Here is a 26,189-nt window from a genome sequence, read left to right as displayed (position 1 = left end):
CTCTGAGACCTGTCAGTGAAGACTTATAACAAGTCATTTTCTTTTTCTCTGCTGGTTTAAATAATGTTGACAAATGAATGTCTGCTATAGGTTAGAGCACTGCTGTAAAAGAGGCCAAGGTCACAAGCTTAATTTTTGAGGCCTGCTTTCTTTCTTTTTCTGATTCTGTTTCACATCTACAGAATACACCTCTAGCTCTACGCACTTTTATGTATTTGAATCTAGGAGGGAACTATTAAGACAATAAAGTCAGATCACTGTAAGTACATCTGTACTACAAGAAAATCCAATTCAATAAACATTTATTAAGCACCTCCCATGTGCCAGGTCTGCACTGGGGATACACTTAATAAAAAGGAAGACAGTCCCTGACCTCAAGAAGCTTACAATCTAACAGGGGGAGATAATACACAAAAGAAGGCAGGAAAGCAGCGAGAAGGCTGAGGGGGACAGCAGCAGGTACCAGGGGCAAAATCTTGTTCCATGGAGTTGAAACCAAGTAGGGCAGCAGATGTAAAGAGTAGTGAGCTGAGAGTTCAGTCTCTGCCCTCTATAAAGGAAGGCAAAGAGAATAGTTTGGTATTTCCCCCTCCAATCAGAGTAGAGATGAGGCTGAGGAAGATGGTGTCAATTTAGGCTTAAGTTAGCAGCATGGTCATGAGAAAATCAGCTCAAAGCACATTGTTTACTAAAGGGGAAATGTGGACAGAGGGAATGTCATTAACATCATCTTCTTTGACAATGGACGACATGGTTATTGGTAGATGATCCTCTTTCCACAAGGAATAGCTTAGACTTTTACAATAGCCCATCGAGATCTAAACCATAACCTTATATGAAGAAAAATCATTTGTTCATGGACTGCTGTGGACCAGAAGTGCAATTTAAGAAATGTAAATAAGGATGTGGGGAACTCATTCAATCAATGATTTTGCTCTTAATTATCACTCGATAATTATCCAACTGGTTTTGTTTAAGGGATTTATTATTCTTTTATTTTTTCACAACATTTATCAGAGTTGCCTCTTTCTATCCTCAACATCTCATAACCTGGATTATGGCAACTATTTCCTAAGTGACCTCTTTCCCCCAATCTCTCTCCATTTCAATCCATTTTACAACCCATGTTCACTATAGCACTCCCTGCTTTCCACAAAAATTCTTGAATCCTCACCCTGGAGGCCAAGATCATGACTGACTCCACCTTACCTATCCAATCCCTACTTGAACTATAAACTCTTATTTCTCTTCACTGTTTCCACTAACCTCCTTGTCCTCGTGCTCCTAATTCTGAGTCTTTAATCATTCTTATTCTTGCAATTTCTCCTAATTACCCAAAACTTTCCTCTTCTCTCTTCACCTAACTGTAGCTTAGCTTATTGCATCTCCTGTATGAACCTTTCCTTAAGTATTGAAACCAACACTGATCTCATTCCTTTTTCATTAAGTCACTATACTGCTCAAGTGGCCCCTCATGACTGTATAAGGCATTATTCTTAACTAAGTCAGGGACCATGCCTTGTCTTCCACCTTCTTTGTATTCCCTACAATGCCTACCACACTGCCAGGCACATAACGCACCCTCGATGATGGGCATGGTGGCCCTTAATACCACCTTCCAGAATTAGCAGAGTCTTAGGACATTGCTGTGATTCATGTGATATCAGAACTTAGAAACTCTCCAGACCACTGACCTACGGAAGACTTTTCTCCCACTTGTTCCTTTTATAGCTCCTTCAGGAGAAGCACTGTGATATCCCCTACAAACACATATTATCTCAGAGAAAAGAAGGCTGAAAAATTATTTAATAAGTTTTCCATATCCTCTATAGTGTCTACAAAAGGAAATGGACTTAAAATCACAGAACATCAGAGTGGGAAGGCACTTGACTCATCATTTAGTCTCAGGCTTCTTAACCTAGGGTCTATGAACGTAAAAAAAATTGATGACTTTATTTCAATATAACTGTTTTCCCTTGTGATCCCATGTGTTTTATTTTATGGATTTAAAAACATGATTATCAGAAGGGGTTTACAGACTTCATCAGAATGTCCAAGGGGTCCATAGCCCAAAAAAGGTTAAGAACCCCTGATATAGTCCAACCCATACACAAGAAGAAATTCTACCGATAGTAACCCTGGCAAGTAGTCATCCAGCCTTCACCGAAAGTATGCCAGTGATAGGAAAGTCACTACCCCGGACATAGCCAGCCCATTCTAGCTCTACTGATGAAAAAGTATTTCCTTTTATTGAATCCAAATCTGTCTCCTTCTATAGCTTCAGGGGCAGCAAGAGATGCTGATGAAAAAGAACTTCCTAACTGAGAGGAATGAAAAGAACTAAGGAAGGTTAGTAAGGGCGTTTGTGAATGCACCTTCTTTCCCTGGCGCTCATTAACAAGAGGCAGAAGGCTGAGGGACTAGATGAATGCTGTAGGTCCCTTCCAGACTGAAGATTCCATGAGGCCTACTACAGCTCATTTAAGCTATTCAGAAGGAATCACAAGAAACTTCAGTCATATCCCATCTCTTTCATCTTTTGGTGAGTGGACTGAGGGCTACAGGGTTAGGTTTTGTGAATATTTGGATATATATATATATACACACACACATATATATACATATATATATACATATATATGTATATATATATATACACACATATATACTCACACACATACTTTTCAGATTTCTGACAAACTTGGGGCTGCACATTTTGCTGCAGGGCTATGAGTAAGAAAGATTCTAATCTCTCCACGAGTGAACAATGAACTGTGTATCTCTGAAATGAATGTGTTCTTCTCCTAAAAGTAGTTTTCTACCTGTAGGCAACTGTGCAGGTGTCCTTGTACTCCTGGAGCTTAACACACACCATGTTGAGGAACTGATCAGAGTATGCACTGAGGTCATGCATCAGGTTCATGAGGTCTTGCACGGTCTTCTCCACAATTATTGTGCTCTGGAAAAGGAAATGCAGACAGAACAGAAGATTGTGAGATCTTCACTCAAAGGCAAAGAGAAAGAATACAGTAAATTAAGATGTTGTTATTACCTGAAGTGGGAAGGACAACCTAAGAACGGTTACCAGAGTCAGCAGTGATGTCTCACACAGGGCTGCTCTTTCAAGGACTTTGGAACACTTCCATGTTGCATATTTAATCCTTAAAGTTTCAAATTGTGCTGCTCAGCTTCAATAAGACATTTCTGGGGGTTTCTGAGGATGTGCCTAATTTGAATCAACTATATCAACTCACTGACCTGCTGCAAAGATCAGAGATCCAGGTCAGGACAGAAAGGACAACATGGAGGGATTCTACAACCTTTGAAAGCTTGAAAATCACTGATCTAAGGAAAAAATGAATTGCTTGGAGGCCAGCCAAAGTAGATTTATGTTCAGATGCATCAATTTCTGTTTGTGATTTCTGTTTGTGCAAGAAACTATGGGAAACATACTTTATTGTTTATATAGTAAAATTTCAAAGGTATAAAATGAGGAAAATATTTCCTGGCTATTCCTTATTTCCCAAGGATATTAAAACAATATGCTACATAAGAAGTGCTTTGAATTCCTAAGAAGAAAAGAACTACATAAATGCAAGGTTTTATTACTGTTGTAAAAGCAGTAATAGTATCCCTTTAAATTAATGGAGAATTTTTAAAGGACTTTTTAAAGCTTTTACACCTGTTACCTTCACAATAATCCTATGGGGAAGATAGTACAGGTATTCTCTCCATTTTATAGATGAGGAAAATAAGGCATAGAATTTAAGCGAAAGATTTATCCATGGTCTATCAGGTAAGATCAAAATTGATTAATCAATCAACAAACATTTATTAATTGCTTACTCTGAGCCAGGCACTGTCCTAGGCACTAAGGACACAAAGGTCTCCCATCCCTTGCCCCCCCACCAAATTCCTACTCTCAAGGAGCTTCTATTCTACCAGGGGATATTAAAACCAGAAATTTGTTCTGACTTTAAAACACACCCCTTTTCATTTGACCACATCATTGCTTTTGGGAATTTTGTCTGTTTTAAAAAAGAAGGATATAAACCCCAAAAGAAGAAAAAATATTATACACATTTTACCCAGAGGTATCTGTTACATAAGAAGTTGATGTCAAACCCGAAAAAAGACAGCCTTGTGCAATATTCATCAGAATGTAAACTTGAGGATTGCCCATTGGCAGCATTTAACCTCCTCATTTGCCCTATCTTCTGAAGGACTTACGCCTCATTCTCACACAACTGATTCCTGTGGATCTTCCACCTCAGTGAAATACTAGCATCATGCTCAACAGTCTGAACTCCTTCATTCAACAGTTGTGTTGTAGAGCATATATATACAATACATCTAGAGAGGCCATGGTAAAAGATAAAATGATTTCTAAAGTGCTCTTTTGAGGCTGACCCATGAGGGAATTTTTAAATTAAATAAATAGCTCAATGTGAAAAGCTCAATCATTAGAAATGGCCAAATCTACATTTAAATTAAATTGTTTTTATCCGAATATAATTAATCCAATGAGTTGGGAAATCTAAAAAGAAGTCCTACTCCAAGGGCTCATGGTGATAAGGAAGTGACCCAGGGTTCTGGAAGAATAGGTTAATAGAGCACAAACTCCTTCAAACTGGAGAGTCTTTGGATATGGGATGGCGAAAGACTATGTGTCTATTGTCCAAAGACCAATTTAGCCAAGTACAGAGAAACTCATCACTAGCAACTTGGCTACCAGGCCTTGTTAAGATGAACAAATGGCACATGAAATGAACAGAAATACAAAATGGTTCTCAATCTTCCATGCTTCCCTTCTGTTGCTATAATGATGGTGATGGAGTGGCAGAATGGGGAACAAGAGGTGCTAAAGATTCGTGGAGTTCATGGAACATCTGCAAACATTAATATAATTCTTGTCACTCAACATGATATCCTTGTTTAATATTATTCAAAGAAGAGAACTACATTCACATTGATGTTCTAACAATAAGTGAAATCGAAAGATAGAGAAGTTCCAAGTATATGGAAGACTGACTTGGGGTTTGACAGCATGGTGAATAGAGGAGTTTCCAGAGACAGCAAGAAATAACATTCTGTTGGTTATTTCAGCTCTTTTACCTTTCAATACTCAGGGTAAGCATAAGTAAACAAGTTACCATGATGATAACTGCATTGCAGAAAATGAAACAGAGAAATTCTAGGAAGAACTTAACAAGATACTTTAAACTAAGTTACTCTGTACATTGATACTCAGTGTCTTTAATGCAAAAGTGAGCATTGGGGAAGACGGCAAAAAGAAAAGTTATGTGTGTGGATATACTTCCTGGGTTGAAGCAGAAACAGTACTAAGGAGACATGGATTAAACACTCTAGGCAACGTCACTGGTTAGAAGGGAATGAGGCATTGAAATGACCTTTGGAATTACAGCATTTTGTGGCCAAGATAAGTTATAACTAGAGGAGGCAGCATGACTTTGGAGACAGAGTACTGGACTTAGAGTCATGACGACTTAGATTCAAATGCTTCCTTAGACACTCACTGGCTAAGTCATTTAACCTTTAGTTCTTCAGCTCTGAAATGAGAGTATTGGACAAGATGGCCTCTAAGATCACTTCCAAATCTAAATCTATGATATTATTAAAATTGATAAAGATAGAGCTTGGACCTGTGATTTCATTAGTACAGGAAACTTTAAGGTAAAGAAACTTCCTCTATGAGTACAAGCTGGCACCTTAGAGAGTTACTTAGCCACTGAGGAATTAAGTGCTTTGCTTAGACAGTTTGGATCGAAGGCAGTATTTGAACCTAGGTCATCCTGGTTTCAAGGTTAGCTCTCTGACCAGTGTGTTACATTGCCCCACCAACTAAAGAAAGATGAACAGCAAAATGAGTGACTGGAATACGGGATCATGTGGGGTGAGACTGCAGTGAGAGAATTCACTCCACTGACCACTCAATATTTGAAGTGGGAGGGAGAACTTACTTCAGTCCCTTGGTGCCTGCAAGGCATCCATACCTGTGCCACTGGGAGAGAAAAGTATGGGTGGGTTGGGAGGCAAGGGATATTATGCTGAGGGCACAGGGAAAGTTTTGTGGAATACAGATGGGAACCACAACTTCAGGAGTTAGAGGAAATAGGGTCTGTTATGCGTCTCTAAATGGTTTCTGCTCTGGGCTAGCTAAAAAGAGCACAAGGACCTCAGGGTTCAGAGTGGGAGTGAACAGTAAAACTGGACTCAGCAGGAATTGAGTCTAGGAGTTTGTCCACATCTCAGGATAGTGCATAATTGGCCATATGACGGGCCAGCTGCAGTATGTCTAGTTTAACATTATGCTGGGGATAAAAGTGGTTTGAGACCAAGAAATGAAAGAGGCCAAAGGCTTGTAGACTACTGAGAAGCCATACGCTGCACAACATGAAAAATTTCTTTAAGAAGAGTCAAAAAGCAATGGCCAGTCCTGAATGACATCATCTTAAAAAAGAAATTGACTATATCTTAGCAGACAGGAAAAAAAAAATTTAAAGACTCGGAAGTCATTTGGAATTCATTCTTTGTATGCTGTCAAATGATTGGTTAGAGTAAAGGTCAAACTAAATGCAGTGTGTGATAATAGAAGCTTTAACCTATACTTTGTTTAAAATTTTTACTGCTTTTTTCCCCCCATCTCCTACATTTCCCAATGTATCCCCTTTCCCTTCCCCTCACAGAGAACCATCTCTTATAATAAAGAATTTTTTAAAAAAGGAAAAAGTCTATATGCAGAGCTCCTAACCCACTATCTCACATTACTGCAAAGAAGTGAGGGGATAGCTTCTTTTGGGGACCAAGCTTGGTCATTATAATTTCTCAGCCTTCTGTTAGGAATGTTTTGTGATTACATTGCTGCAGACATTGTGAATATTATTTTCCTGGTTTTGTTAAAACGTCACTTCAAGGGTTCCCACGTTTACCTGTATTCATTACATTAAATGTCTCTTACAGCACAGTAATATTCCATTAGATTCATGTACTCAACTTGTTTAATTATTCCCTTATTAATGGGTATCTTTGCTTTCAGTTCATCACGCTATAAATATTTCGGCTTAAATGGGACCTCTCTTTTTGTCACTGATCCCTTTGAGGTATATGCCTATTGGAGGTATCTCTGGGTCAGTGGCTGTAAACATTTGTTCCCACATAATTTCAAATTAGTTTCCAGGTTGTTGGACCAATTTACAACAGTGGGTTAGTGTGCCCATATTACTCCAACCCCTCCAACACTAACTATTCCCATTTGTAATCTTGGTCAATTTGAGAAGTATCAGGCACAACCTCTCTTATTCTGATTTACATTTTTTTTACTATTAGTGATTTGGAGCATTTTTTCTTATAGCTGTTAATAATTTGTATTACTTTTTTTTTTTTTGGTGAGGCAGTTGGGGGTAAGTGACTTGTCCAGAGTCACACAGCAAGTAAGTGTTATGTGTCTGAGGCTGGATTTGAACTCAGGTCCTCCTGACTCCAGGGCTGGTACTTTATCCACTGTGCCACCTAGTTATTCCAATAATTTGTATTACTTCTTTTAAGAACTGTTCATTTGCTTGACCATTTATCTATTGGAGAATGGCATTAGGCCACATATATTTATTTGAGATATCTATCTTGGAAAAGAGATCCCTATCAGAGATATTTGATATGAATATTTTTCTCAGATTATATTGTTTTTAAACAAGTTCTTAATGCTTAAAAGTGGGAAATAGGAAAAAAAAGTAAGAACATTTATCTACCACTAATTTTTAGAGAGTTTAAACAATGTAAACCATTCCCCTCAACGAAGAGGTGGAATGAACCCAGAAACCACTTTCACTAGCAAGCATATCCTCTCTTTCCAAGTGTGGAGAGACTGCAGCTATGAGAAACCTAAGTTGATAGTATAAGCTTATTTTCAAAATATTTTGGAGGACTATGGAAGACTGTGAGCTACACTGACTCACAAAACTATAAAAAAGAACTGAGGAGAAGAGGAGCCTGTAGACAGCTCACTATGAAATCTTGCTAATTTCAAATGCTTCAAGAGCATTTGTGGATGAATGGATGGAAGGGCGGATGAAAAAGTATTTATGAAGCACTGAGGATACAAATATAAAAAAAGCAAGACAATTATTGCCTTCCAGGAGCTTACATTCTTAATAAGGGGAGAGAACATATATAAAGGAGCGGTAGCTAGACTGGGAGGTCAAAGGGGCAGTGAATGGAAACATCTAAAATTAAGATAACAAAGAGCTACAAAATCGAACATAGTTATATCTATTCACACGTGTGTGATCACATATGAATAGCTCTATTTCTCTATGTAAGTTTACACACACAGAAAGACCTTGGAGAGGGAGATAAACCACAAATTGGACACAGAATTGAATAGGAGGAGGAAATCGGGCTGGATAGCATTTCCATTAAATTCAATAAGCATTTATTATGCATATACCTAGTACCAGGCATATTTGGGAAATTACATAGTGCTTTCAGTAATCCCAGACTGTTTGGTGCTGTCAAAGCATATAGTCTGAATACCAATACTCTTTCAATGACATCATATAGCTATGAGTCACCACTGTCTACTTTCTCAGAAGAAGGAAAATGGTAAGTAACTCCAAGGACAGTGGAAAGATGCACGTTTAATGTAAAGAGATCTAGCATGTTACCAACAGTGATTTGCCCATGGGATATCACTGAGCACAACTTATGACTGAGAAAGGAGATGTGCCAGTTGGCTAGGGAGGATAAGCAAGAATAAATAAGGATATCCTGAGTGCAATAATGGTACCACAGAGGTATTAAAAGAATCAGAAGAAAGGCCTCTATGCAGTGGCTGGATCCTCTATAAAGCAGGCAGAGAAAGGCTGACAAGAGCTGCAAAAGAGAAGAAGGTACAGAGGGGATGTGATCTACGTTGGTGGAGTAAGTACCTGAAACAATGAAACCAGAGATTCCTAAAATTATCAGTGTAAACTATAGGATTTTCTTATTTCTTTTGAAAATCAAAAGGGAAGGGAACAAAAGGAAATGAGGATATAAAACACCTACGCACACAGCTTTTCTCAAGACCATGGAGGATTAGCTATAGCTATGAGCTATATCTGCATTCTTATTCAATTCTGCAGATCTCTTCACTTTCATTCCCTCTACCTCCCTCCCCCCCCCTTTATTTTTGGTATATTAATCAGAAGGTGAGGTGAGGTATATTAATCAGAAAGTGAGAGGAGTGAGGGGAGAAGAGCTATCTTCTGTAGGGCAAAACCTCATAGGAACCCAAATTACTGTCTCTATAGTATCCCCACAAGTACAACTTCCTTTTCTATATTGATTTTAAGAGGAAAGCACTGCAGTTTCACCCTGATCCATAATCTTGTTCCTGTATATTTGCCTGTGAGTGACAGAAATTGATTCTGCTCTGCTCTATGTCCCCAAGCTGCTAAAAAGAATCTAAAAATCTCGCCCAGATTCAAAATACAGGTTATGCTGCATCATGGGCATTGACAGCATCTCCTCATTGTGGGGCTCGGCCAGGAAATGAGTTAGCCTTTGTGTCTTTACCAATACTTCATGTAGACACAGAGTTGTTTAAAATATCATGTATTTGGGGGGAAATGGGTCAGGGAAAGGGCGCCATGACACAAGGGGAGAGGGTCGTTGACAAGATCAGAATCCAAAGAGCTCAGAGTGGAAAGTCTGACCCCTACCTGACCAGCTCGATGACAATGCCCCCACTGAATGGTTATCTAACCTCTGCTTGAAGATTCCTGTACCAATGTCCCCACTTTGAGGCAGCTCATCCCATTTACTGACAGCTGTCACCATTAAGGTTATCCTCCCACTGAACTAGGATCTGTCTCTGAATCTTCTGCCCATTGCCCCTAGTACTGCCTTCTGGGACCAAGTGGAACAACTTATCACGATGCTCAGATTCTAACATTTTTCCTGTTTGGCAGGGCCTTCCTCCACTTGAGCCCATGCTGCTCTGGCATTGTCTTCAAAAACCCAGAGTCATCGCCACGCCACAAGGAAGCATTGGATAGAGAAGGGAGTTAGTGGAGATTAATTTGCTCAGAGTGACTTTGAGTACTGTCACTAATTCACATTCTAATTCTAATTCATGTTCATAGAGCAGGGTTTATTAATTGGTTAAGATCAAATGCCCGTATAACTCTCTGAGAGAGAATGAAGGTATCTCTAGATATAGCACAAATGAATCATTCAGAAGATGGCGTGCTGTCTCAGGAGCCATTCTCCAACATAAGAAAAAAAAATCTCTTCAGTAACTACAATGTGAGTTAAAAAGGAAAAAAAAATTAAGTGATACCCTCAATAATAGCCTGTGATTTAATAATGCATTTCTTCTGAACATCTCAAAGCACTGTTAAATGTATTCTCTAACATGCTTACAGCATTTCCAAGGAGAACTAGCAGGAATTATTTATTCACTTTTGACAGATGGAAAAAATTGACAGCAACAAAATGTTAAGTGACTTGCTCAAGGTTACACAGAGATACATCGTGATTAGGTAGATCAGATTTGGGACTGAGCAGGACCTCGTTTTGTTTGGGGAACAGTGAGAAAACTGGCTTGATGGGAATGAAGGGTATATATTGGGGAGTAGAGGAAGAGAAATGTAGATAAGAAGGGTGGAGCCAATGATGGATTGATAAGGATTTTACCGTCAGGCACTCACCACCACCAGGCCCCCTGACTCTATCGTGCAGTGTACTGAGTTCAGCTCCATCATTTTATAGTTGAAGAAAGTGAGAAAAACAGAGGAAGGGAACTGACATGCCTCAGGTCACAAAACAAGTGAGTGGGAAAGAGAACACTAGAAGTCAGGTTCTTCTGAGAAGTGGCCTTGCTTGGTTTTATTGTCTCTCACCTCTAGGTTTTTCAATAAAAAGCTGGATATGGAAAAACAAAACAGAAACCCAACTGACTTACAGTTGTTGGAGTAGGGAGTTCCATAAGGCAGTACTAGGGAAGTCCTTGAAATAATGACAAGAGAAATAAAGGATGATACCAACAAATATGTTTCCTTTGTAGCTATTCCATTATCTCCAGGGCTCATCTGAGCAGGACACCAGCTTTTAGGGATTCAGAACTGAATGAGTGCTTGTTGCAGCTGATGGGTGTATTCTAAAGAGATATTCTGAACATAGGCTAGTGGAATTTATCACACCTAAAATTTGTCATTGCTACTGTTTTTCAGTCATGTCTGACTCTTCGTGTTTTTGGTGTTTTGTTGGCAAAGATACTGAAGTGGTTTGCCATTTCCTTCTCCAGATCATTTTGACAGATGAAGACACTGAGGCAAACAGGGTTAAGAGACTTACCAGAGTCACACAACTAGTAAGTGTCTGAAGACAGATTTGAACTCATAAAGATGAATTTTCCTGCCTCTAGGTCTGGTGCTCTATCCACTGAGCCACCTTGCTGCCCAATCTAAAATGACTATATTACTTAAAAACTACAGTTACCTATGATTTGTAGCCAATTATAAACAATTATGATAATTGCTAAGACAATGAAAATGAGGACAGAAACTGAAAAGAAACCAGTGATACTTCATTAATCTGCATGGATTTGCACAATATTTAAAATGTTTATATGAGGCTGTATCTGTTAAGGAAGCAAAGGAAATATTTCAGCCAGGGATGGGTATCTAAGTGTAAATCTCCAAGGACAGTTTTCCCCCTAAAGAGTCCCTTGCCAAAAACTATTTCTTCCGACCACAGCTTCTGTTTCCTTGGCCCACTATGTCCTGTAGCTTCTTCTTTACCCTCTTGCCCTTGAACTTGAAGCAACAACATAGTCCTTTTTTTTTTTTTTTTTTGGCAATTGGGGTTAAGTGACTTGCCCAGGGTCACACAGCTAGTAAGTGTCAAGTGTTTGGTCTGAGGCCGGATTTGAACTCAGGTCCTCCTGACTTCAGGGCCGGTGCTCTATCCACTGTACCACCTAGCTGCCCCAAGAACATAGTCCTTTTGAGGTTTTCCTGTTTTACTATTATTAACAATGTGAGGCAGTATGACATCCTGGAGAGTGGGCTAGCAAGAGGTCAAGTCAAGTAATCAATCAAATCAATCAATTTATTAAATTCCTACAATGTACCAGGCATGGTGCTAAGTGCTACAGATACAAAGAATAGCAAAAAAAGTAGGACAGGCCCAGGTTATGAAGGGACTTAAAAGCCAGAAGATTTTACATTTGATCCTAGAGGTAGTAGGGAGCCACAGAAGTTTATTGAATAGAGGAGTGACATGGTCAGACCTTCGCTTTAAAAAGAGCACTTTGATAATAGAGTGGAAGATGGACCGCAATGGGAAGAGACTTAAGGCAGATCAACCAGCAGGCTATTAAAATTGCCCAGGTATGAAGTTATGAAGGCCTGCACAAGGGTGCTAACAGTATCAGGAGAGAAGGGGGCACATGCAAGAGATGTGAAGGTAAAATCAACAGGATTTGGCAAAAGATTGGATTATGAGAGGTGAGAAAGAGCAGAGTTAAGGAAGACAACTAGGTTATAAGCCTGGGTGACAACGAAGATGGCAGTGACTTCAACAGTGATAAGGAAGATAGGAAGGGGAGAGGGTATTGGGGTTTTAGATTTTGGGGTATTAGGTTTTAATCCCGTTTTAGCCATGTTAAGTTTAAGATAAACAATTTGAGACAGCAGGGTTCCAATCCTGCTTCTGACACATACTAGTGGTCTGAGCAAGTCACTTAATCTCTCATCGCTCCCAGGAAACTTTCTAAAACTGGAAGTTATAGACAAATTGTCGATTTGTATTGGTGGGGTTTTCTCATATCGAGTTCCTTATAGTGATGGAACCACAGACCCCAAATAGTACAAAATGAAACCAGCAAGGGAATGTATAAGGAGCAAAGTTTGAAAACAACAAAAACAAGGGGAAGGTTTTAAGAAGTCCTAAGAATCCTTAAGAAAAGTTGTTTCTAGTATTCACTGGCTTATAAAGCTAGATCTTTCTCCTCTTACAGGCACATTTTCAACGTCGCTCCTGATCATATTATCTACAACCACATCACTCTGCATGTAGTACCGTGCCTGGAACATAGGAAATGCTTAATAAACGTTTGCTGACTGATCACCTCTCCTTAGAATCATAGATTCATAACTATAAGACAACACAGTGGTAGTCTGGTCCAACCCTCTCACTCCACAATGAAGAAACAAAGGTCTAGAGAAATGACTTACCCAATGTCACAAAGGCTGGGAGTAGCAGAACTGAAATAGAGCATTTTTTTCTAACACTCTATTGAGATGTATCTTTCCAGGGTTATCAGTGACCTCTTAATTAGGAAATTCAACGTCTCTGCTCAGTCTTTATCCTCTTTGAACCCTCTACAGCGTATGAACCCATGTATCATTCCCTCCTTTCGATCCTCTTTCTTTTTTTCATTTCCATTATACCGGTCTTCCTTTTGTTCTCTTTCTCAATCTCCTCACTAGTTCATCTTTCTACTCCTGCCATCTAAGTATGGGTGTTACCTGAGTTCCTGTCCTAGGCATTTTCTCTTCTCTAGCTATATTCTTTTTCTTGACTTTATCTGCTCTTTTAAAAATTTATTTCAGCATGCATTTATAATCTGTTCTCCCAACATCCTCCTTCAACGAACAAAAACAGAAGCAAAAAACACACAAAAAATAAAACCAAAACATACAAAACACAAAACTGCTCATCATAAACATGATAGTTTAGTGAAACGATTCCTGCATTGGCCATTGCTGAAAATATTTCTCTCTCTCTCTCTCTCTCTCTCTCTCTCTCTCTCTCTCTCTCTCTCTCTCTCCCCCCCACCCCACCCTGTTGCCCTTCTTGCAAGAGATGAATGGCAAGTTTCATTTTTTGATTTTACCTACTCCTATGGATTCATTTATTACCAATTGTGCAGAATGATGGGGTAAAACAGATTGCCTGATATTAAGAAGGAAATAGATAATAAGCCAATACAAGCAACAGGCATGTAGACTATATATTTTATAAATTTGATGCACAAAAAGATAGAAACAGGTAGAGCTGTAAATAGCGCAGAGTGACCAGTGCTGCATAAAATTTAGAGTGTACTGACAAAACTTATAGTCCTTTAACAACTAGAAATAACTGGCAAGAATAATTAGTTAAAATAGAAAACTATCCAATGGTAGGCTAAAGTGACTTCCTCCCTCTACAATCATATGACGGGCTTCCTCTACAACAGCCTCATGATGGTGTCCTAGAGTCTCTGGCTCCACTGTTGCCTAAATGAGACCATACGTCATGTTGGTTATTCTATGCACAAAAATTCCTTGTTATGGAGCTAGAAATAAGAAAGTTATGTAGAGAAGCCAGTAGAGGTGAAGTGAAGGCTGGATTACATGCACCAATGACGACATTTCTCCAAGTTAGGAAAAAATTTGTGGTTCAAAGCATTATAATTTCAAAAGCCCCAATTGACTCTCACTAATTATTAGATAAGAAGCATATGTTAGTGTGTGGCTGCTAAAAGCTCTTCCTATCTCACCGTCCTGACTCCTTCTTCCTCTAGAGTGACCAGAGTTGGGGGTCCAAGAGAAGAGATTTTCTAATCTCTGATAAGAACAAAAGAAGTCATACCAGTTCAACCCAGTGATCCACCTAGCCCAAAATTCTGCCTCTAACTAGTTTTATGTCTTTTAGCATAATTTTCCAACCCTTTTAACAATAGGTTCAGTCATTCAACACTCTTCTTCTCAGGAATCCATAGTGCTTCACAAATAATATCTCAGTTAATCTCCCAATGGGTTGTAAGAAAAGTGTAGAATCATTACCATCTCCACTATATAACAGCAAGCTCACCACTTTAAATAATATATTTTCAGGGACAAACATAAGACTTAAGAAAGAGGTTCTCAAGGAGGTCTACAGCATCAGGATAAAAAAAATAAGGCTAGACTGAAATGGTTTCACTTTTTTCAATCTCTAAAATTTGCATTCTATAGACATGTATTTTGGGTCATGCTGTGAATTTTCTGTGGGCACAGATATTCTTCTCTTGAGGTGGTAATTCTTAAGGAATTATATATTTTGCTATAGTTATTAAAGAAAAAACCTACATATTTTTAGCCATATCCCTCAGCACCCAAAGAACTACAAAATTCACAACACAAAACCTTGAAAACCTTCCTCTCTTTACTGGCAATGTCAGGGTCTATTCAGCAGGGGGCTCCAGTGACCCATGCTGGGGCACTATTAATTAGGGAAGAGTTGCAAATATATCAATCACCATGTCAGAGAAGGAAGTCCAGCTTGAACCAGTGGGAAATGCATGCCCCAAACAGATCTGTTCCACTCTGTGCCGGCTCACCTGTCTTTGGTGGCACATGCCATATAATAATCAATTATGCTGACAAGTTTCTGTACAAATCCTTTCAGCATCAGTTACTCATGTACCTCTGAGGGGAGGTGTGGAACACTCCAATGAGGCACATGAGCAGGGAGCCTTGCTTCCAGGAAAATGCAACATATGGAACTGTTGGCGAGGAATACATGTGTGTACGTGTATGTATGCACATGCATAGACCTTCATCTTGGGGAAGCTTTGGGGTGGAGAAGGTGCTGAGCTATCCCTCTGAGTGGGGAGCCAAAAACACTTGCGAACTGCCAAATCCAAAGAAAAGTGTTTGCAGGTTCAAGAAAACTGATTGGGATCTGCCTCAGGATTCTGGCCATTCCAGGTCTAAACATATTCCAAGTTCAAACTTGACTGCTCTTTAAGGCACTTCCCATAATCCTGGCATTATTCCAAAGACTAATCTAGGGGCAGAGGGCAAAGCAAAAACACAACAGAGTCAACAGACCGGTGTTCTAAACCCAGCTTGGTCTCTATTTATTTGGCATTAATGGTCAAGGTGCTTCTCCTTTCCTCAGCTCTGATGTACTGTTGTTCATAAATAAAATAGGGGATAGTAACAGCACCTACTACCCAAGGTGTTTGTGAGAATCAAGTGAGATAGTAAATATCTGCGATGTGCTTAGAACAGTTCCTGGCATACAGTAAGTATTATTATGCACATACATGGATGCAAGACATTATTGCTGCTGTTCAGTAGTTTTAGTTATGTCTGACTCTTTATGACCCCATTTGGGGTTTTCTTGGCAGAGATACTGGAGTGGTTTGCTATTGCCTTCTCCAGCATATTTTACAGATGAGGAAACTAAGACAAACAGGGTGAAGTGACTTGCCCAGGGTCACACAGCTACTAAGTGTCTGGGGTCAGATTTGAACTCAGGAGGATGAATCTTCCTGCCTTCAGGCCTGGCCCTCCATCCACTCACTGTACCACCTAGCTATATAGCATAGATGCAAGACAGATAACACCAAGTTTGGGGGAACCAGTAGTTAGTACACTTTGGCTGAAATGTAGAGTCCACAAAGAGTACTAATACATAATTAACCTGCAAACATAAAGTGGACTTCTAGTGAAAGACCTTGAATGCCTCTACAACACAAATTGAATCTGTACTGCTTTCCAGTCCAGGCCTTCATTACCTTTCATGTCTTACCAGATCAGTCCCCTGTTCACAAACCATCAGAGGTTTTCTATCACCTCTAAAATTAAAAAAAAAATAAACAAACAAAAAGGCAAATACGGCACTCAAGGTCTTTCACTGTAAATCTACTTTACCTTTGCAGGTTCAAATCTGACCTCAGACATTTAATAGCTGTGTTACCCTGGGCAAGTCACTTAACCCTGTTTGCCTCAGTTTCCTCATCTGTAAAATGAGGTCATCTGTGCACACACTGTAAACACCCTGAGGAAAAGGACTATTTTTTGCCCTTTTTGTTTTTTATCCCCAGTAGGGGATAAAAGCAGTAGGGAGCCATGCACAGAGGAAGGCTTAATAATCCTCTGTTGTATTAAGCTGAAACCTAAAGCACCAATATGAAGCAGCCATGTGGTGTAGGGGATAGAGAGCTGAACTTCGAGTCACCAAGACCTAGGTTAAAATTCTGCATCAGGTATTTACTAGCTCTATGACCTTGGGTAAGTCTCTTAATCTCTCAGCCTCAGTTTCCTCAGCTATAAAATAAGGATGATAATGGCACCTACCTCCTAAGGTTGTGAGAATTAAGTGAGATAATATATGTAGAGTCAACCAAACCCTCTGATAAGGGCCTCATTTATAAAATATATGGAGAATCAAGTCAAATTTACAAGAATGCAAGTCATTCCCCAATTGATAGATGATCAAAGGATATGAACAGGCAGTTTTTAGATGAAGAAATTAAAGCTATCTATAGTCACATGAAAAATGCTCTCAATCACTATTGAGTAGAGAAATGCAAATCAAAACAACTCTGAAGTACCACATCACACCTATCAGATTGGCCAACATGACAAAACAAGAAAATGATAAATGTTGGAGAAGATGTGGGAAAATTGGAACACTAATGCATTGTTGGTGGAGTTGTGAAATGATCCAACCATTTTGTAGAGCAATTTGGAACTATGCCCAAAGGGCTATAAAAATGTGCATACCCCTTGACCCAGCAATAGTACTTCTAGGGCTGTATCCTAAAGAGATCATACAAATGGGAAAAAGACCCACATGTAAAAAAATATTTATAGCAACTCTTTTTGTGGTGGCAAAGAACTGGAAATTGAGTGGATGCTCATCAGTTGCGGAATGACTGAACAAGTTGTGGTAAATGAATGTAAAAAAGAAAGAATTACGGATTTTGAATGGAGATTGAAGCATACTATTTGCTATTTTTTTTCTTCTGTTTTGTTTTGTTTCTTCTTTCTGGTGGTTCCTCCTATTGGTTCTGATTCTTTCTTACAACATCACTAATGTGAAAATAGGTTTAATAGGAATATATATGTAGAGCCTATATCAGACTGCATGCCATCTGGGGGAGGGAGGTTGGGAAGGAAGGAGAGAAAAAATTCAAAACTCAAAAGTTTATGGAAGTGATTGTTGATAAATCAAAATAAATTAATAAAAAAAGTTAAAATAAAAATTAAAAAAAAAACATCATGAACTTCTTTGGTGATTACCATCACCACCACTTCTATCTCATTACAGTCTTGGCTCTGATACTAGCTAGCTATCTGATTTTGAGTAAGCAACTTCCTTTGTCTGGGCTTAGTTTTCTCAACTGTCAAATGACAGAAATGGGAGTAAACAAACTCTAATGTCTTTTTCAGTCCTAAAATGCTATTTCTTTTTCAAAGCCTTAAAACAGTAAATTTTCCCCATGAATTACATTTGTCTTTGGGGAGGAAGCAGCTAACTCGCTAGGAAGGGAATAATTAATGCTTATGAATATTGACATTTATTTAAGGCAGGGGATACAAAAATACAAGGATTTATTGGATATTATTTACACAAAATTTTTCTTCCACAGTATAGTTTACCAATTACAGTGCTTTTCAAGGCCAAAGGCTGGCAGAGCTAAAGAGTTCAGCATTCTTAGCTATGTTCCTCTTACCCATCTTGGGGCAGAAAAAGACAATGTTCAAAGGTTTTTTTCCTTGGTTTTTGTCTTTAAATGGAAAATGTACACTCTGCATATCCTCCCACTATCACCATTTATTTTTCTAGTCCAAAAAACTGGAGACCCAGGAAACTGCTGCTTAGCATTGTCAAATCCACTACAGAGAGTGCAGAGAAGGGCTAATAGGTAATGTGCAAAGGACAAAAAGAAAAAAAAAAAAAGGAAGTACCCAAAGATCCATTGCTTATGATTCTATCTTTGTCTGGCCTATTACATTTTTAAACATTTTTAAAAATGGGAAATTAAAATCGAGCTCAAAAAGACTCAAAAGAATAATGAAACCATTCAAAAGTCCCTTCTAGCAAGAAATTTAGGAGGGAAGTACTTTACATGTACATGGATGTTACTTGGAAAGAGAACTCTAATGATTCATAAAATTACCATACTTCCCAAGTAACTGAAAACAATAGTGCTCTTCAGAAAATGAAGACAAGCGTTCAAATTCTTTTAATGGAGTTTATCTATCTTTTTTTCTTTTAATTTCTCTACTCATTATAATGCTAAGATTTATTTTTTTAAGGGACAAAAAATAGAATGTCTGGACTGACCATTTTCTTTTGCTTTGTTCCCCCTTTGTTAAAAGAAAAAAAAAGAGGGTAAAATTAAGTGTTCAGATCACTGGAGATTTCCAGATGGCCAGACAAATGAGCACTTGGGTTCCTAAGCTGACATTTTGTATAGATATGGATATACATATTTGTCTGGGGCCTCTGTGGCTCTTCTGTTCAATACAAACTTCATTCAGCCAAAGTGGTTTAAATGTGTGACAATGAAATTACTGCATAAAATCCAGATCAAGACTGATACAATTACTCTAATCAAAATGGAATTTTTTGTGTGTGGATTCTCAAAACTATTTCTTTATTTCCCTGGTGCTTACACTTTAGATAGAGAATGTAATATTTATCATATATTTTTAACCCCTGGCAAGTTATGGCTGTGTTTGTTTTGATTTCTTCTCTCACATTCACCTTTTTCTATCCCCCACTTTCCATCCCTCCTCTCTGGGAGTTCCTTTTTTTTTTTTTTTATTTTCTGTCTTCCAATCTCTTATTCATAGTCAATGCTGGTTATAAATACGACCACTTTTCTTGCTTCCTAAAGTTCACTAGACTTGGAATCACAAGGACCTGGGTGCAAATCCTGCCTTAAACATTAGCTATGTGACACTGGGCCAGTCAATTAACATTTCTGTACCTCAGTTTCCCTAGATATAAAATGGGGGCGGGCTTGGACTAAATGTATGCTAAGGTCTTTTCTAGCTCTAAATTATGACCCTATTAGCTTTTTGCCCTTTATTCTTCCTTTCTTTTTATCCTTCTCTAACCCCTATCTATTTTGGCTCTATACTACATAGACTACACAGGCAAGCCAGCTAACTCATAGCTAAGAATGGGCTCATGATGGAAAGCAGTCAGCATAACAACATGTCTGTTCATCAGTCTACTCAAGGGATATTGTCTGGAAAAAGGGAAGCTGGTATAGGAATGGGCAAGGTAGCACTAAGAAGAATTGGCTTTAAGAACACTTTGGAGGCAGTGGAGCTAAGGAGGAAGGGGAAGGGAATTTTATATCCTCAAAGAAATAGACAATGTACAGAATGATGTATTTGGTGGCTGAAATGGGTACAGGAGCAGGAGAAAGAAATGGCTATTGTTATTCTATTGCTTTTGACTATGAACTGCTAGTGGTTTGGTATGTTGCTGTAGAAACAGTCTTCAGAGCAACTATAATGCATGTCATGTGTAGACAGATGGATACTTCAGCAAAAATTATAATTATGAAAATGAGAATCCCCTCTAGTGAATACCATCAGAATTCAATTAAAAATAAAAAGCCAAGGAAGAAACAAATTCAGGAAAGGAATAGATCGGTTTTCTGTTATAAGAGCTTGTGTGTCCCTACCATCCTCTGTCACTGTTTCCTACACTATTCACCTAATCTCCCTGCTCTATCTCTCCTTGTGGTGCAAAGCAGAATTGCAATAGCTCTAAAGAAACGTGAGATGCATAAATTTAGAGACATCGCCACTCCAAATGTTTATATGGACTATTTGTGCCAGACCTGTGGTAGAGCTTTCCAAGCTCATATTGGTCTGATCAGCTATAGTAGAACACACTGTACCTTAACCCCGACATAGTGGTGTTATTTTGTTTCTCTTCAAGCACAAAAGACAACCACCAAATCTCTATGGTGAGAAGGTGACAGTGCCATCCCTCCACCACCCCTCCACCATCCCTCCAATCACCCACCTCGGAATCATCTTTGACTCTTCCCTTTCATGCATTTTCATCTAATTTCCAGAGGCCAAGTCTTGTTCATTTCACCTCCACAAAGCTTAAATACCTCCTTTTCTCTGCACCCACACAGCCACCATCCTAGTTCAGGCCCTCCTCCCCTCTTGCCTGGGCTATTGCAATAGCCTTCTAAAAGGTCTCTGCAAAATTTCTCCCTTTTCCTATCCATCCTCCATACAGCTTTCAAATGAACATTCCTAATGCACAGGGTTGAGCACATCATTCTCCTCAAAAAAACAAACCATCAGTGGCTACCTACTGTGACTAAGATAAAATGTAAAACTCTTCTATTTGGCATTTAAAGCTCTTGACATTCTGGCTTCAGCCTATTTCCAAGCTAATTTTCTAGACTGGCTTCATGTTAACTCTACCTCAAGCACTTATGTTCCTGGCCAAACTGGTTTACTTGCTTTTCCCTTTAAATGACATTCCATTTTCTGTCTCTGCCTTCATACAACCTGTCTCTTTTATCTGGAAAGCTTTTCCTCCTCATCTCTGCCTCCTGGAATCCCCAGTTCCCATCAAGGCTCAGCTGAAGTACCATGGGCTACCTAAGAGCCTTCCCGATCCCCCACCGTTTTTGTTAGTCCTCTCTCCCCCTGCCCCAGTACAAAGCATTTACTTTGTATCTTTAGTATGTCTACTTAATGGATGGACATATGATTTCTCTACCGTAGAATGTAGTAAGCTCTTTGAAAGCAGGAGGCTGTTTGATATTTTTTTTTCATTGTATCTATAGCACAGGGCTTGGTAAACAGTAGGAGTATAATAAATATTAGTTTAAATTGAATTACTTTAAAAGACAAAGTGGAGAAACTAAGAAAAAACCTATAATAATGAAATTTAAGCCCAAATCATCCAAGACTAGGGGATGTAATCTAAATATTTAGCACAAGCAAATGATGAATAGCTCTAATGGTGAATAAGTAAAACAAGAAAAATCTTGGTGAAGAATACTTTAGAGAGAAGGAAAAAAAATCATGGAATAACAGACTTTTAGAGCTAGAAGAAATCTGTTTTTCTTTGATTTATTCCATAGACTCAGTTCTCATTCTCTACCCTCTTCCTGCAGATCTTAAAGTATTTTAAAAGTCTAGCTCTTTCTGGTACTTCTTTATATGACAAATTAGAATGATATGCAAATAACTGAATTGCACTTAAATACAAATCCTAAGGTCAAAAATGCTACAAAAAGCCATTTCTCCATTACTTGTGAGAGGCATAAGTCCTTTTAAGACTAATACTCTGCTGGAGAGTATTCTATGCTCAGGTAGATGTGAGGAAATGAGGGCCACACTTGGAAGCAGACCTCTTCACCGTGTGCCTGACTACTGACAAGATTAAAAAGAAATAATGCCTCAGTAACACAGTCATTTCCATTGCTGTATCTCTTGTCCCTACCTCCTCCCCTACTTGCAGGGTAGTCCAGGCTTGCTTTTATGTGTATGCCCTTTCAACGGGTCTGATTTGATGACCCAAATCCTCAAAGCCAGAAAAATTCCCTATCATTTTTATGAGCAGTGCAACCCTGACTGGAGGTTTTTTTAAGCCTCACTTCCCATGAAAGAACTTTTAATTCTCTTGAAAGTTAAGCTTTTGATTAGACTTTAATGTAGCAAGATGCCTTGGCAGATAACGTTCAGGTTTTTTACTTTCTCAATCCCTGATGTAAAGTCAATCAAACTGAGCAACTCTCCCCCCTCTTAGGAAATTAAGTGCTAGCAACTAGCTGAACTTGTGATATTTGATCAACTCCTTTCCTTGGGAGCCAACATCTGAATTCCCCAGAAGTCATAATCTTACTTGTCAATTACTTACTCACTCAATCCCTTGTCAGAAGGATTAGGTGGGTGGTTTAGGAGCCCTGGGTTCTAATCCCATCTCTGCCACTAACCCACTATGTGATGTTGGGTAAATCATTAAGGCCCTCTGGGGTCTCAGTTTTCTCACTGCAAAAAGAAGTGGTTATGTGCCACAACTCCTAATGTCTCTTACTGCTCTGAAATGCTATTATTTTCAGTATTAATTTGTGCTGTTCACTTCGCATTAGGAAATAGCTGCCTGACTGATGGGTGGAAGGTTTCACAAAGAGTTGATGAAAGAGTTCATTGCCAATGAAAAGCTTTACTCAAAAGTTACATGGAGGTGACCTTTTTGTCAGGCAAATACACAGGAGTAACCCTTCTAGCAGAAACCCAGAGAAATTCTAATTTTTAAGCGATCAGATTTCTCCCTACCCTGAACAATCCTCCAAACTGCAAAACATCCACCATTGCATTAACAATCTCTGGAAACACTTTAAAGATTTTGAATCATAGCATTTCAGTGATTCAAGGGATGTGAGATAACATTTGTATTACTGGAGGTATCAGCACAAATTCCTAATCACAAAGTGTTAGGAACTGGAAGGAATAATAAAGATCATTTTGTTCAATCCTCTCACTTGACAAATAGAGAAACTGAGGCTCACAGAGTGACTTGTTCAAGGTTACACAGCTAACTAGGACCAGAAATAGAACCTCAGATCTCCTAATCCAATGTCCTATGCCATACTGTCTCACAACAATTTCTATGCTTGATGGGGTAAAGTATACATACATTTATGCAGTGCTTAACATTTATAAACACTCTCTCATACATTATTTTATATGGTAGAGTGAGAGTTCTGTAATGGAGAAGAATTGCTGAATATCTGGAAGAGGCAGATTGGGTTTGCAGAGACTTTTGGAATATACCAGGCTGGTGGTGCTTTTTCCTAATTGTTGGCATATAATTAGCTCACTATAATCAACTCAAACTACTTTACATTAGACCAATTCACTGCTCCCCAGAACCAGATCTCAGCTAATCCTATCTGCCCACCACTTTCCCTGTCCAGTTAGTTAATGCTATTGTTTCATGCATCTGTTTGATTTTTATCAGTTGCCTGTCTGATCTCATAATTTAAAAAAAAAATGACCATCTGCATAAACACGGGGCAACCTCAAATTCTATGCTCCTTCTTGTTTGTGAATCTTAAGGGAAATGTCTGAAATATAGGTTACCTTGTCAACCCTGCCTTAGTGGAATAAGTCACTTTTTTTTTTCATTTCTTTAAAGAGAAAGAAAGGTAATGGACACAGTAAGTCTGGGAGTCAGGAAAGCTAGTTTCCCATTCTGGTTCTCTGCCATTAAGTTGTGTGACCTTACTTAAGTCATTTTAAAGTTTCTAGACCTCCATGTTCTCCGCTACAAAAGGTGGGACTACCGAGGTCCTGAATTACTCTCTAATTTTAAAATCCTCAATATTCCATCTCTAAACTTCCTATCATCTGAATGTACTCCGTGTTCACTTTCATCTCTGGGAGTCTTTAACTTCCTTCAAGGCTCATTATTGGTCTATAAATCATACTCTGAACCCACTCAGTCTCTGTGGAATGTAAACTCCCCCAGGGCCAGAACTGCTTTATTTTTATTATTGTTTCACAAAAACAACACCTTGCACGTTAAATAGGTGCTTCACAAGTGACTGCAGAATAGAATTGAATTCTAAAATCCTACAAAACGAAATGTTATTTCACTTGTTAGAAAACAACACACTATATATCTATCCCCACATTAATTTTTCTAGTAGTCAAAGTCTGACTAATATCCTATGTTATATTAACTGGCACTGAAGAAGCCAGTGTTTCAGCATAAGCTCCGCCCAAACTTTAGCAGAGGTTAATGGCTTTGCTTCTATTTTTCAGTTAAAAAGTGAAGTCTTTTCAACTTTGGCTCAACTACAACCTACTGTTTGTCACCTGGGAATTGAAAAGCTACCCTTGGTTGACCTTTGATGCTGCTCTGTATAGCCTGCTAGTTGTAAATGTAATTGTAATTGCTCAGCATCGGTTACTCTAGGAGGCTCGACAGTACCATTCATGGAGAAGAGACCTGCAATGATCTTTTTTGCACCTTGTAGAAGGTATGAGTTATGTGAGATGCCATGGGTTATGTGAAGAGCCAGAGAAGCTAACTCATTAGAGGAACAAGTTTTTTCTTTGTGGGTTGGTGTATTTTAAAATGTTGAAACTTGAGACAGAATGTTATAAAATATATTGCAAAGTTAAATAAAAATAGACAATTTATCTTATTTTCTGACTAGGATGCAGGAGACTAGAATTTCCTGTATTAAAAGTCTTTAAGAAAAGGATTCCCCTTCGATGACATTGTTGATGCAATTAAGTCTAGAAGGTGACTTCTGGAGGTCCCATTTGCCATAATAATACTACTTCTATTTTCTTATGGATTTATAGAGGTTCAGAAATAAATAGAGTAGTACATCTATGATGCGCCAAATACTATGTTAGGGGTGATAATGGATATATAGCATAACATCTGTGGTCTCAAGAAGCTTATGATCTGTTTGTAAGAGAAATTTATAAGATTCAACTGATAAACTGTCTAAGGATGTGAACAGGCAATTATTTAGGGAAGAAAACCAGATCACTAGCCATACCTATATAAAAAAATGCTCTAAATCTCTACTAATTAGCAAAGTACAAATTAAAGCAATTCTGAGATTCCACCTCATACCCAACAGAGTAGCAAAGATGACAAAAAAATGATAAATGTTGGGGGGGCTGTGGGAAAACAGGTATAATAATGCAGTACTGGTAGACTTATGAATGCATACAACCTATTTGGAAAGCAATATGGAGTTATCTTCAAAAAGTTACTGAACAGTCTAAGTCCTTTAACTAAGTTAGACTTGTACCTCCCACTCCCAAAGATTAAAGAAACAAGAAAAGGTCCTATATGTACAAAAATCTTTTATGGCAGCTCTTTTTGTGGTGGCAAAACCTCCCCAAAAGCACCAACCCCCCAAAAAACTAAAGGGAACACATCAATTGAAAACTAGCTTAATAATTTGTGATATATGAATGCAACAGAGTATTACTGTCCTTTAATAAATAAGGAAATAGATGATTTCATAGAGACATGGGAAGACATATATGACTTGGTACAGAGTGAAGTTAAGTAGAATCAGAAGAAAAATTTATACTATAACATCGATATTATAAAAACAAACAATTTTAAAGAACTTTGTAAATTGACGAAGAATGAAATGAGCAGAACCAAGAGAACAACCTATACAACAATAATAACATTGTAAAGACAAACAACTTTGAAAGGTATAAGAGCAATGATAATAAATACAATGACTACCCATGATTACAGAGGACTGATGATGAAACATCCTAATCACCTCCTGACAGAAGGATGATAGAGTTGGGGTAAAGAATGAGACAGATATATTTTTGTATACAGCTAATGAGGGACTTTGTTTTACTTCCATCTATATATAT

General features: G+C 38.5%; 1 protein-coding gene across 1 annotated transcript in view; it reads right to left on the bottom strand.

The window, feature by feature from the left end:
* The window catches only part of EXOC4 (exocyst complex component 4), an 879,542-nt gene that overhangs the window by 174,656 nt on the left and 678,697 nt on the right, over positions 1-26,189 (bottom strand). The window contains exon 12 of the mRNA XM_027842359.1: positions 2,823-2,959. Coding sequence (XP_027698160.1) covers positions 2,823-2,959 — 137 coding nt within the window. The remainder of the gene's footprint in view (positions 1-2,822; positions 2,960-26,189) is intronic.

The sequence above is a fragment of the Vombatus ursinus genome, unplaced genomic scaffold, assembly GCF_900497805.2.
Source record: "Vombatus ursinus unplaced genomic scaffold, bare-nosed wombat genome assembly UNPS02014870.1, whole genome shotgun sequence".
Taxonomy (NCBI): domain Eukaryota; kingdom Metazoa; phylum Chordata; class Mammalia; order Diprotodontia; family Vombatidae; genus Vombatus; species Vombatus ursinus.
This window is presented reverse-complemented; position numbering and strand designations above follow the sequence as displayed.